Genomic DNA, 13,130 nt, shown 5'->3' with positions numbered 1-13,130 from the left:
TTTTTTGACTTGCAACTAAGAATTTTATATTCACTATTGGCGTGCATACGGGTAATATGACCGATCATATTACCCGTATGCACGCCAATGGTGAATATAAAATTCTTAATTGTATGTCAAAAATGTGCAATAACTACGTCTTAAAACCCACCAAATTTCATTTGCATATCTCAACTGGTTTTAAAGCAATAAATAAATCGTCAGTTTGTAAGAAAAAAATCAACATCCCGTATCTTGGAAACGAAGCATTTGCGGACATACGATTATAAAGCAAACTGTCATTATTTTTTAATGCAGAACTACCCCTTAAAGTTTGTCGCACTTGTTTAGAAACACCATGTACTGAAAAAGAACATGGATAGTTGTTAAAGTACCTAACTTTTGTACTATCCAACATAAGCGAATGAATCAAAAAACGGAATGTTAAGAAAACCTGAGGCTATAGTTGGGTTTTAATTTCAGTATTTTATAAATGCTAGAATATTCCACAGGGTGTTGCGAATTTTGAGAAAAAAACACAGTTTGATTCGTACACCCGGTATACAATGAAAATTTACCTTTTTAGCAAAAATATTATTACAGATATATTGACAAAGAACAAAGGTAAAACATATTCAAAAAATCACTTCAATCGGACAACAAGTTTAGGAGATACGCGACTTCAAAAATTACCTATTTTTTAGGGTGCCCGTTTTCTATGACGCGCAGTTTAGTAAGAAAACATACAATAACCACCACGCCAGTAGACACACGGGCACATTGAGTTAATGCAGTCCTGGACCCTTCACTTGTTGCACTGTTTACTTTTATGCTGAGCAGTAAACAGACTGATCCTCTATAAAATGAGTCCTTTGACGTAAAAGAAGAAGTATTAAGTTGGAGAATATTCGAGATGTCATTCAATAACCTGCAAATGTCTAGTGACGTCTAGAAGGTCAGAAAATGTATATAACATAGAGAGTTGACAGTTTATAGAACAATTTGAAGTTTAAAGTTGTCATTGCTATTGTTTTCGTGTTAGTCTAAGATCCGAATAGGAGGTCGAAATGTACCCATCTGCTTGCCGGATGAAGCATTTTTTACTTTATCGTACTATATACGTAGTATAGTATAATAGATAAAGTTATAGGATCGTGCAAAAAAATTTTTTTCAGATTTCACTTTTTTTCGACGTTTTGAGTCCCCCTGAGTCTAAAAAGCAAATAAAAAAAACATGTCTGAAGTATGTACGTACGTACGTATGTCGCCACCGCCCAGCAAAAACTACCAGACCGATTTTGATGAAGTTCGGTATGAGTAAGTTTAAGAGAATTTTGTCGAAAAACTAAGCTTTAAAAAAAACCTCTCAAAGGGGGGCCGAAATAGGGGGGTTATTTAGGGTCCATTTTTGCAAACTTTTACCGAAATGAATGAAATTCAACTCAAAGTAAGCTCATCGATATGTAAATAAAAATACGGAATTTGACATTTCCAAATTCAAAATGGCGGCCAACATGGCCGACCGCCCACTCGACACATTTCCCTACCTATCTAAAAACTTGTTTAAGATAAGTTTAATTTGAAAAAATCGTTATATAGCCTAAAGATGGGGCTATAAGAAGAATATTATCGTTTTTCAGAAAAAGATACGGGTTGCCTATATTTAATGGGTCAAAATTTGACATTTTGAACTAGATTTTCTCAAAAATGGCTCCAAGGAATTTTTTTATTTTTTGATATATTTTTGATATCCTGTCGGTAAATTGAATGACATTAGTCAGATTCCTTAACTCCCCATAGGAGGGGAGTTATGACTTTTTTATAAAAAAATATTCGAGTGCCTGTAACTTCCTTCTTAATAGAAACTAAAATTTGAAAGACATTTTGCAGACATATATGGTACTTTATTAGGTACCTATTATCGCAATAAATTTTACCAAAAATATGGCTTCCGGTTGAACCGGAAATGAATAAAAAATCTTAATTTTTTTAGATACGCCCTGTATATTTTTACATATTTTGAAAGAATGTAAAATTACCTTTCCAATGACATAAAATTCATTGCTGTAGCTCAAAAACTCGAAAAGTTACAGTAAATAGAAATTTTGCTATAATCTTATGTGTGTCCCCTCTCACGCGATCATAGCAGAGCATTATTGTAGGGCAGTCAATGAGGGTATTTGGCTCCGAATTCCATCCTACTACATCGATGTACTTGATAGTACATAGGGAATAGATCAAGTAGGGAATAGATCAAGAAACAAAATCTACCCTATATACTATGGCGCTTTTATCTTGGGGCGGTTCCCACTTCTTCAAGGGGGTGGAAAATTTGTTGGTCAAAATAAGCACGGAAGTGGCTAAAGAACCTATTTCTAAGCAAAAGCTGGTCTATACTTTTTTTGAGAACTCAATACTTTTTGAGTTATGCGTAGTTGAAAATTGGCCATTTTCATTGAAAAAGTAAACCTTTTCGGACGGATTTTTTGTGAATACCTTAAAAACTATGCATCGAACTAAAAACACTATATAAAACATTTTTTGGATTATAAATAATAAAGAGATTCGTTCATTCGTAAATGTTCTATTTATAATACAAAAAGAGATATGGTAGGTGAAAATAGTTTGTTTTTTGGTGCATGCTCAAATTGGTGTATTCAACTTGAAATAACAGAGGAACGGTAGGTTTTAGGTGTATAATGCTACCAACACCTTTTGTAGTGTTTTAAAAGGCCTTTAAAACGAGCACCGTTAAAATGTCGGTTACATACAAACTAAGCGAGATATGGTGCAAAAAATTAATGGGTAATGTACTTTAAGGAAAAATTAAAAGTATATACATTTAACTCCCCATCCACCATAATTTAAATGCATTGTTTTTCTTTTGCAATACCTTTTAATATAGTGTTATTTCTACTTTCAAAAAGTTGAACGGGTTTAAAATGAATGGTTTTTGTAAAAAATGTGATCAAATTATAGAATGAATTTTTAAATTTTCTTAAAAATCTTCCTTTTTCTCCATGTAATTCGAAAATAAAAATATTTCACCCCTGAGAAGTGGTGGGAACCGCCCCCATGATAAAGCGCCATCGTATATAGGATAGACTTTGAATTAAGAGCAATCTCTTTGAATTAGGAGATTGGGCTACTCCCAAAATTTCATTAAAATCCATGCAGTAGGATAGAATTCGGAGATAATGTCTTGTTCTTAATCTCGCGCATTCACTGGCGTAATCGAAATAGAATGAAATGCAAATATTGTAAACTATTAATTTCTCAGAAAAATGAACTAATTTGAAATGAAAGTATGACTATAATATTCTATTGATTTATGCAATAATCTATACATCTATAGTGTGTCCCCGAAATATGGCATCGAACATTTTCTCAAATGCAGGAATTAGCTGTGTCATAGCTGTCCTTAAGGGGGGCCGTAGGGGTTGAAATTAACAGTTGATCAGGTATCAAAGTATGATAAAATTATTTTATTTTTAAAATAATTCAGGGAAAAATATTGAAAAATAAGCCAACGGCGGCAAATTTTGAAAGACACCTCGAAAAAAAAATGGATTTTGCGGTGGACATCCGAACTTATCATTGGATCAGGGCCGTAACTACCATTGGGGCAACCGGGGCAGTGCCTCAGGGCCCCCGGCCAAGGGGGCCCCGCAGGAGTCCCCTTTGATTGGCCGAGATATTACACTGATTGACAGAGATTGACATACATTTTAACGAGGAAAATAAAAATATGTATTTTGGAAGCCGGTCCTAACAAAATATTTTCAAATGACACAATTTTAAAAAGACCTTTTAAAAATAACGCAACATAAAGTTTTAATTGTTCACTGGGGAAATTAGTCTTTTCGACTAAAATAAACATTTAAATTATTACTTAGGAAATTAGTTATTTCGGCGTAATAAAACCAAAAATGCCATTGGAAGAGGGGCCCGGGGATAAGCTGGGGCCTCCGAGACCTTTCCTAAAGATATAAATTGTTACTGAAGTAATTACTTATTTTGGCGAAATAAAAACTAAAGTGCAACCGGAATAGGGGCCCCAGGTCCCAGCTACTTTGTCTTAACCAATTTACTCCAGACTACATCTTGGTACCACATATTGAAAAGAAAGGTAAGAGTAAGATAGAATCAGCACATTAGGATCAGTCCCACCAGTACACTGACCAGCTTCACCGAGTGTGTTCACTCACACTCACACTTACATTCGGCTCACACTGCAGTTGCTTAAGAGGATCGGAACGTATTTTCGGCTGCAATGCTATTCAAATGGGGATTCATTTTTTTCAAATCCTGAGAAAACTAATAAGTATTTTGGAAAAATTTAAACGCAGAATGAAAGATTACGTTATTAGCCGAGGGCCGAAAGTCCCTGCGAACTTTACAATGTTTATTTTAATAAGTTACAGGGGTGAAAAAACTAAGAGAAAATTTAGTGTGATTTTTAAATTCAAATATCTCATTCAAAATAAACTTTTTATTTATTCTAAGGGACTTTCGGCCCTCGGTAATAATTTAGTCTTTCATTCTGCGTTTAAATTTTTCAAAAATATTTATTGGTTTTTTCAGGATTTGAAAAAAATGAACACAATGCCGTGGTAATATTTTCCAAATCTGTCTTTGTCTTACAACGCACTCAACCGAATATAATATTGTCAGCATATATTGTCAGTCAGACACTGACAATCAGTGACAATTTTAAATATTTGACATTGCATCGGGAATATTTTGAGAAATTGATTAAATATTATTGATATATAGTGTATTTGATAAATAATTGATTTAAGACGTGAACTTAATAAAAAGTTATTTATTGTGTATTATTTGTGAAAGATCCAAGCAGAGAATACATCAGATATATCCTGTGATCCAAGTATTTTGTTGTTAGAGATGTTCAAAATTGTAAGCGTTCCAAAATAACAACATATTATTAAAAAATCACTTTAACACTTTTCCTCTTTTCTCGATTGATTATTAGTTTTTGTTGTACAAATAAATTATTACAATCACTGAAAACATAGTTAGTGAAAAAATTATCACATTTATTAACTGAATTAATAATTTGCAATTATAAAAATAACAGTTATCCAAGAACATTCAAAAGCCATCTCTTTAAATTAATTATGACATTTTCAAGTAGAATGACATTCTAGTAATGTTTACATATCCACACCAGTGTGAATTTTACTACACGTAATTTGCCGTGTAAAGACAGAAAAAGTAGGGATACACGTAAAATATTTGCGAATTATGTACCCATAGCCTTAATGCACCTTAAGGTGCATTTACGTTCGCTTGGTTATTCGTTCGCCACAAAGTAAGACCATTTATGTACATTTTACATTGTAGCGAACGAACGCATTCGTTGATGATCCATCCGCAATGTCAGATACAGATCAAGATGTAATCATTAGCGCTGTTAATTTTATAGTTATTGCAGGACATGCTGAAAACAAAAGAAAGAAGGGAGTGTGGTGTTCACACAGGAGGAAAATGCGTTTTCAAGGGGTTAAATATAAATCATTTTTCCGAACCCCCCTCCCGCTGGGGGTTACATTCTTCAGACCTCCCGGTAGGGGGCCCCAGATCACGTTTGCCCCGGGGCCCCCAACATCGTAGTTACGGCCCTGCATTGGATCATGGTAAACAAAAAATTCAAAAAGATTTTATTAGCTTATATGTTTATCGAGATAATTCTGTCGAAGTTTTTTAGTTATGACGATTTTTGACTTTTTATCACTCAGAAGTCAAAACAACTAAATTTTTTGCACAAAAACGGCGAAAATCAACATATTTCTTATTTTTAAATAAAAAATAAGCATAAAACAAAAAATATATCGACAGCGTTACCTTAAGGAATGTCTAAAGAAAATATATACAAAATTCCAGGTGGGTCGGTCAAGTAGTTTTTGAGTTATAATGTCTACAGCCTTTGAAAAAAGCAGTATTGAGGAAAAAGCGTTTAAAGTATTGTCAACTTTTATTTTCAATTTTTTTTGTCTGTCAAACCGTAAAGTGATGCACACCGGCATATGTTTTGAATTGCGGGGTAATTTACAAAAGAAAATGAGAACAGCTGTTGACCGTTGTTCATTACGTTCAAGCGTGCTAACGCGAACCTACTGCAAAGCGAGTCGAAGATAGGGATATTCAACGCTATCTCCCTACCTTCGACACGCTTTGCAGCATCTTCGCGCTTGAGGGTAGTGAGAAACGGTCAACAGCTGTTCTCATTTTCTTTTGTAAATTACGCCGCGATTCAAAAACATATTCCAGTGTGCATGACTTTACGATTTGACAGACAAAAAAAATTGAAAATAAAAGTTGACAATACTTTAAAAGCATTTTTCTCAAAACTGCTTTTTTCAAAGCCTGTAGACATTGTAACTCTAAAACTACTTGACCAACTTACCTGGACTTTTGTACATATTTTCTTTAGACGTTCCTTGAGGTAACACTGTCGAGATATTTTTTGTTTTATGCTTATATTTTGTTTAACAATAATAAATATGTTGATTTTCACACTTTTTTCTGTAAAAAATTTCGTTGTTTTGACTTCTGAGTGATACTAAAACGTCAAAGATCATTAAAACTAAAAGAAACTTGACAGCGCTACCTCGAGAAACTTATAAGCTAATAAAATATTTTTGAATTTTTTGTCGACCATGATCCAATGATAAATTCTGATGTCCACCGCACAGGGTTGGGCTGTTTTAAAACAAGCTTTTTAAAACAACGTTTTAAAACATGTTTTAAAACACTTGAAAAAACAGTTGTGTTTTAAAACATTGCTTTAAAACATAGTGTTTTTTTCGTTATTGTTTACTTAAACAACATTGTTATAAGACATTTGTGTTTGCTAATTTGCAAAATTGCAAACATAGATTATAGAGTAAGTGGGTGCAATAACAATATTAATGCGAAGTAAAAAATAACTGACTAAACTTTATTTATGTTCAGGTAGCAGGCATACTAGTACTGGTAGACAGTGCTGCAGTAACATTAACTAAACCAATACTCCTAATAAAGTTGAAAGAAAAAGAAAATTAAGAAATTAAGTAAATAATTATTGAATTACAACAGCATCTATTACACATTCCTACATCCTGCAACTGATATGTGATACAAAAAATAAAAATAACAATGAACGTTCCTTAAAAAAATAAAAACTATAAATAATGAGCTTTTACGGTTAATAATGTAACCTTAAACATTTTTATTTAAATGTTGAAATATTGTTACTAGCTTAGCAGCTTTGTCACTGCCTAACCTATTCCTCAATTTCAAGTGAACTAAATAGACCATATTTATGAAGAAAATAGCCTCTCCACTCCAGCACTAGATGCAACTGCTGAAAATAAAGTTGTCAACTGCAACAAGTCCGATGAAATAAACTGTTTTTGAGATAGCCACCATGTTAAAGAACTTAAATTGTCTACCGTATTTTTGCAAACAAATATTGTTTATTAAATGGCGGTGCTAAGGCACGAAATGACAGTATTTCGGGCATCACATTTGGGTGAAAATCCGAAATAAATAACAATGCTCTATCAACCTCCACCTCAGTGAGTTTATGACCTAAGTACTGAGGGTCGAGGGTCTAATAAATAAGCTAAATAATGCGCATCTGTTATAGCCAATTGAAAACGTGCTTCTGCTTTATGAAGTTCCAACACGTTGTTACAACCGTTAGGTTGAGCTTCACTTTCACTTTGGAAATAACCCAGTAAGCCCTTCCAAATATCTGTTGCATCTGCTATGGTGCAGGTATTTCTCTGGCATTTACCCAAAGCTGTTGCAACAACTTTCAGCTTTGCGAGATAGTCCTGACCATTATTTTTTATATTTAAATTATATTATAATAAAGCAGAACTTAAAGCTTCCGATCTATCCTGAAAAACTGAATAGCGAATGTGATTTACATAATATCACGTGGTATAAGGAAACGAAACAGTTAAACACTCGTTGTATGTGCGCGCAGGTCGCGTCTTCGCGGGAATCCCATAGGTGAAGTACGTAATTATTTTAAAACGTTTTTTTGGTGTAAAACAGTGTTTTTGTTTTAAAACAGTGGTTTTTTTAAGTGAAAAAAAAACTGTTTTAAAACAAAAAACATTTAAACAAAAAAAAATATGTTTTTTGTTTTTTTTTAACCAATTTTTGTCCAACCCTGCCACCGCAAAATTCATTGTTTTCTTGAGGTGTCTTTAAAAATTTGCCACCGTTGGCTTATTTTTCAATATTTTTTCTTGAATTTTTTTAATATTCTTTGAATTAGACTTAATATGCTTATTTAATTTAAAAATAAAATTATTCTCTCATACTTTCAAAAAAAAATTCACAAAAATGTGCTTAAAATGTTGATTTCAACCCCTACGGCCCCCTGCAAGGCATAGCTTTGATAGGCAACCCATGCTGGTCGTGTTTGTCAATGTATCAAATTTTATAAAAAATTGTTTCATCCGGCAAGTAGATGGGTACATTTCTACCTCCTAATCGAATCCCGTAATATGTGTTAAAGTTGTAAAAGTTATCAAATACATGACATACATGACATGACGGTCACACGACATGACAGACTTGGCGTATAATCTAGCAGAAAAATGCCGAACTACTCGAATGCTAACCAACGTTCCACAAAAAATCAAATTAAAGGGCCTAGCCGGGTAAGATGATGAAAAGTGCCCCCAACTCGATTCGAATTCCATATAGGTAGACGTTTAGCATATATAGTGAAACTCACTTTCTGAAATTTTTAGCCCCCTAGGTGGTCATGTGACCCACCTACAGCCAAATTAGGGTTTTTATGTTTTTATTTTTTACCTCAGCGGCATCGAGAACTAGCGAAAAACTTTAAATAAAAAAGTTGTAAGCTTTAAAAAGTTCTGTCCGAAAAAAATTTTTATTTTAATTTTTGGCGGGAAATTAAAATTTTAGAACGATTTTAAAATTTTAAATGAGTATAAAAAAATAACTAAGACATTCGTTTTTACGAAAAAAAATATATAACGTGTTTTTTTGCATAATATTTCACCCTGAATTTTTTCAAATTTTTAAAATTGGTGAAACGCACCTTTAAAAATAAAAAACCGCATTTTTTCGGTTTTTTTTTTTTCGTTGTTTGATACAATTTTATACATATTTTTCAAAAAAGGTACACCGTCACTAGAATAGGTAAAAAACTGAAAAATAATTGGGGTTTGCTTAATAAGAATTTTTTTGTAACGCCATCCACTTTCAACATACAGGGCGTTGAAGAAAACAAAATTTTACACATTTTTTACGATTTTGCCGAAACTACTGGCAACATTGTAATAAAACTTGGCGGGTTTTAAGAGGTAGTTATTGTGCATGTTTTGACATACAATTAATGATTTGATATTACATCATTGGCGCGCATAGGGGTAATGGTCTGAACTTTTCAAAGAGAAAAAGATAGTACGCCACTGACATATTTCAAATTAACAATCATTTTTGAATTCCTCGTTCAATTTGCGATAAAAAAACTATCTTCTCATTTTTTCATACGACGCGCCGTTTTGTTGCAAAAAATAAAATATCTTAACGCTTCCAAAGTATTCGAATTAGTTTTTATAATGGATGTACATGTACATACGAGTTTATGTATGTAGATGTAGAAACTACTAGAAGTTCGAATACTTTTGTAAGGGTTAAGATATTTTATTTTTTGAATAAAAATGGCGCGTCGTATGAACAAATAGGAAGATAGATTTTTTGTCACAAATTGAACGAGGAATTCAAAAACGATTGTTAATTTGAAATATGTCAGTGGCGTACTATCTTTTTTCTTTAAAAAATTTAAACCATTACCCCTATGCGAGCCAATGATAAATATAAAATTATTAATTGTATGTCAAAAAATGCACAACTACCTCTTGAAACTCGCCAAATTTTATTACAATGTTGCCAGTAGTTTCGGCAAAATCGTAAAAAATGTGTAAAATTTTGTTTTCGTCAACGCCCTGTATCTTGGAAATGGATGGCGTTACAAAAAATTTTTATTAAGCAAACCCCAATTATTTTTCAGTTTTTTACCTATACTAGTGAAGGTGTTACCTTTTTTGAAAAATATGTATAAAATTGTATCAAAAAACGAAAAAAAAAAAAAACGAAAAAATGCGGTTATTTTATTTTTAAAGGTGCGTTTCACCAATTTTAAAAATTTGAAAAAATTCAGGGTGAAATATTATGCAAAAATACACGTTATGTATTTTTTTCGTGAAAACGAATGTCTTAGTTATTTTTTTATACTTATTTAAAATTTTAAAATCGTTCTGAAATTTAAATTGCCCTCCAAAAATAAAAAAACAATTCAGACAGAACTTTTCAAAGCTTACAACTTTTTTATTTAAAGTTTTTCGCTATTTCTCGATGCCGCTGAGATAAAAAATAAAAACCCTAATTAGGCTCTAGGTGGGTCACATGACCACCTAGGGGGCTAAAAATTTCAGAAAGTGAGTTTCACTATATATGCTAAACGGCGACCTATATGGAATTCGAATCGAGTTGGGGGCACTTTTCAGCATCTTACCCAGCTAGGCCCTTTACATGAAGTAGCTGGAACAAGTGGAAACACATGTAAAAGTTAAAAATGTTGACAATGTGAAGATTGTGGATGGAAAAAAGACAGAATATCTCGAGCAAGATGTAAGAGGTTTATTTGTCCTGATGACTTCTTCTTCTTCACGTGCCACTTCTAGCGGAGATTGGAAATCATTATGACCATCCTGAAGTCCTTGACTTCTTCTTCTTCACGTGCCACTCCTAGAGGAGATTGGAAATCATCATGGCCACTGCGACTTTGTTAGCAGCGCGCCTAAAAAGTTCAATCGAACTACACCCGAACCATTCACATAGATTGCGAAGCCACGATATTTTTCGTCCTCCCACACTTCTTTTGCCCTGTATGATATTTCTTAAAAGTTCGCACTTTTCACCCCTCATAATGTGCCCCAAGTATTCCATCTTTCTAGTTTTTATCTCATTTATAATTTCGCATCTTTTGTCTAAAGTTTGGAGTACTTGCGAGTTAGTGACGCGGTCCATCCATATTTTGAGAATTCGCCTATAGCACCACATCTCGAATGCTTCGATGTTTTTTATGGTCGACTGTTTTAGTGTCCAAGCCTCAACTACATATAACAGGGTGTTAAAGATATAACACCGCAGCATTCGTATTCGTAACTTTAGATGATCTAGCAATCTAGATGATCTTTAGACTGATCTAGCAATTTCTATTCTGCATTTAATCTCTTTTGCTTGATCAGTATCGTCTGTGATCCAAGCACCTAGATATTTATAAAAGGACACACGCACAATCGCTGTATTGTCTATTACAATGACTCCACTGACTTACTACATTGACTGCAGTTACTTTATTTACTTCAGGATAGTAAACAGGTTAAAATAGATTATAAAAAAATGAATAAAAACTTTGATTTTAATCAAAATTGCAATAAAAACCAATTCAATTTCACATTTGCCCATTCGGTTTATACAATCCTGACAATTGTCAGATTTGTCTCAAATTGCATGCAATAATTCTCAACAAGTCAAAAACATAAGTCACAAAAGCAGATTGTAAAAAGCACACTACATTTACTTACTGCATATCATCCATAAGTTTATCCAGCTTTCCATTATCTGCAATAACCCAAAATTTTGAAGCATCGCATATTTCACAAACTACTACATCTAAAATGTCGTTTTCAGTTGTCTCGCGAGGCACAAAATACCGAGGTATTTCGTCACCTAGTAGAAGTACATCTTGCGGTAAGAAGCCTAATACATCTTCCCACTACAAAAAGAACATTAGTAGAAAATTGTTTTAATATATCTAAAACTACTGATTTTATCGTTACGAATGAAGAGTATACTATTTACATAGAAAGTACTGGAGAATCTAAAAACTATGCTAAAACAGCAGTTCCGTCAGTAGCGTAGAATTTGGGAAGGGTCAACCATTCACTTCCCCTGTCATACGCCTCTGGTAGTAGCCAGAAAGGATTATTTAACATAATTTAGTAGGATGTACAGTACCTACATTTTCTGCCAAGTATGACACGGATATGTCAAATAGTTTTAAAAGTATCATTTTTTTTAATAATTTATTCTTTATTTAAAACTTTAAGAACCATTTGTACCCGGTACTTTAAAACAATTAGGCATATTCTTCTCATACTTGGCAGACAATGTAGGTACTGTACACCCTACTAAATTATGTTAAATAATCGCTTCTGGCTACTACCAGAGGCGTACGCCACTGCTATTTTACCATAATTTTTATATTCTCCAATACTTTCTATTTAATTAAAATACTCTTTATCCGTAACGAGAAAATCATTAGTTTTGTTTTAGATATATTTGAAGCTAAAAACGAAGGGGCATAATACATTAATCAAAATAAATGTGCCGTTTCATTTTAACTTCACATATCTCGAAAACTAATGACTTTATCGTTACGTATAAAGAGTATATTATTTACGTAGAAAGTATTGGAGAATCCAGTGGTGTAGAATATGTAAAGGGTCAACCATTCACTTTCCCCCGTCGTACGCCTCTGGTAGTAGCCAGAAACGTTTGTTAGTAGGGTGTACATAACAAACATAGTTTAGTAGGGTGTACATTACCTACACTTGCTGCAAAGTATGACAAGGATATGTCAAATGGTTTTTAAGTACTGGGTACAAATATTTTTAAAATTTTTAAATAAAACACCCTCTAACTCAGTAAGAAACCACATTTTATTTCAGTGATTTGGGTTAAATCGTAATATTTTGAGCCAAGAATCTACAGTTAAAATATTTCCAATTAATGAAACCCCCTGTGTAATTTTATTCTATTTCTTTTGTTTTTTTTTAACACTCGACGGTACAACCTCCGCATCGCACAGGTGGCCGTTATTCCTTTATAGTTAGGGCATAACCACTTATCTCCCTTTCTGTAAACTAAACTGTGCCCCAGATATCTTCCTATCTTAGACATTTGTTGAATGATTTCAACAAGATTAATCAGCTCAAGCAATACATTTGATTCGTACTTAATGAATATGAGTAATGAGGATATTTTCGAGACCGGTTGCTTTACCATTTTTAGATTCTTTCAGCGATTTCTTC

The 13,130-nt window shown here is 33.1% G+C and overlaps 1 protein-coding gene across 1 annotated transcript in view; it reads right to left on the bottom strand.

Moving 5' to 3' along the window:
* LOC126885747 (uncharacterized) overlaps positions 1-13,130 on the bottom strand; it is a 162,582-nt gene that overhangs the window by 86,077 nt on the left and 63,375 nt on the right. Inside the window, exon 6 of the mRNA XM_050652527.1 lies at positions 11,622-11,812. Coding sequence (XP_050508484.1) covers positions 11,622-11,812 — 191 coding nt within the window. The remainder of the gene's footprint in view (positions 1-11,621; positions 11,813-13,130) is intronic.

Source organism: Diabrotica virgifera, chromosome 5, assembly GCF_917563875.1.
Source record: "Diabrotica virgifera virgifera chromosome 5, PGI_DIABVI_V3a".
NCBI lineage: Eukaryota > Metazoa > Arthropoda > Insecta > Coleoptera > Chrysomelidae > Diabrotica > Diabrotica virgifera.
This window is presented reverse-complemented; position numbering and strand designations above follow the sequence as displayed.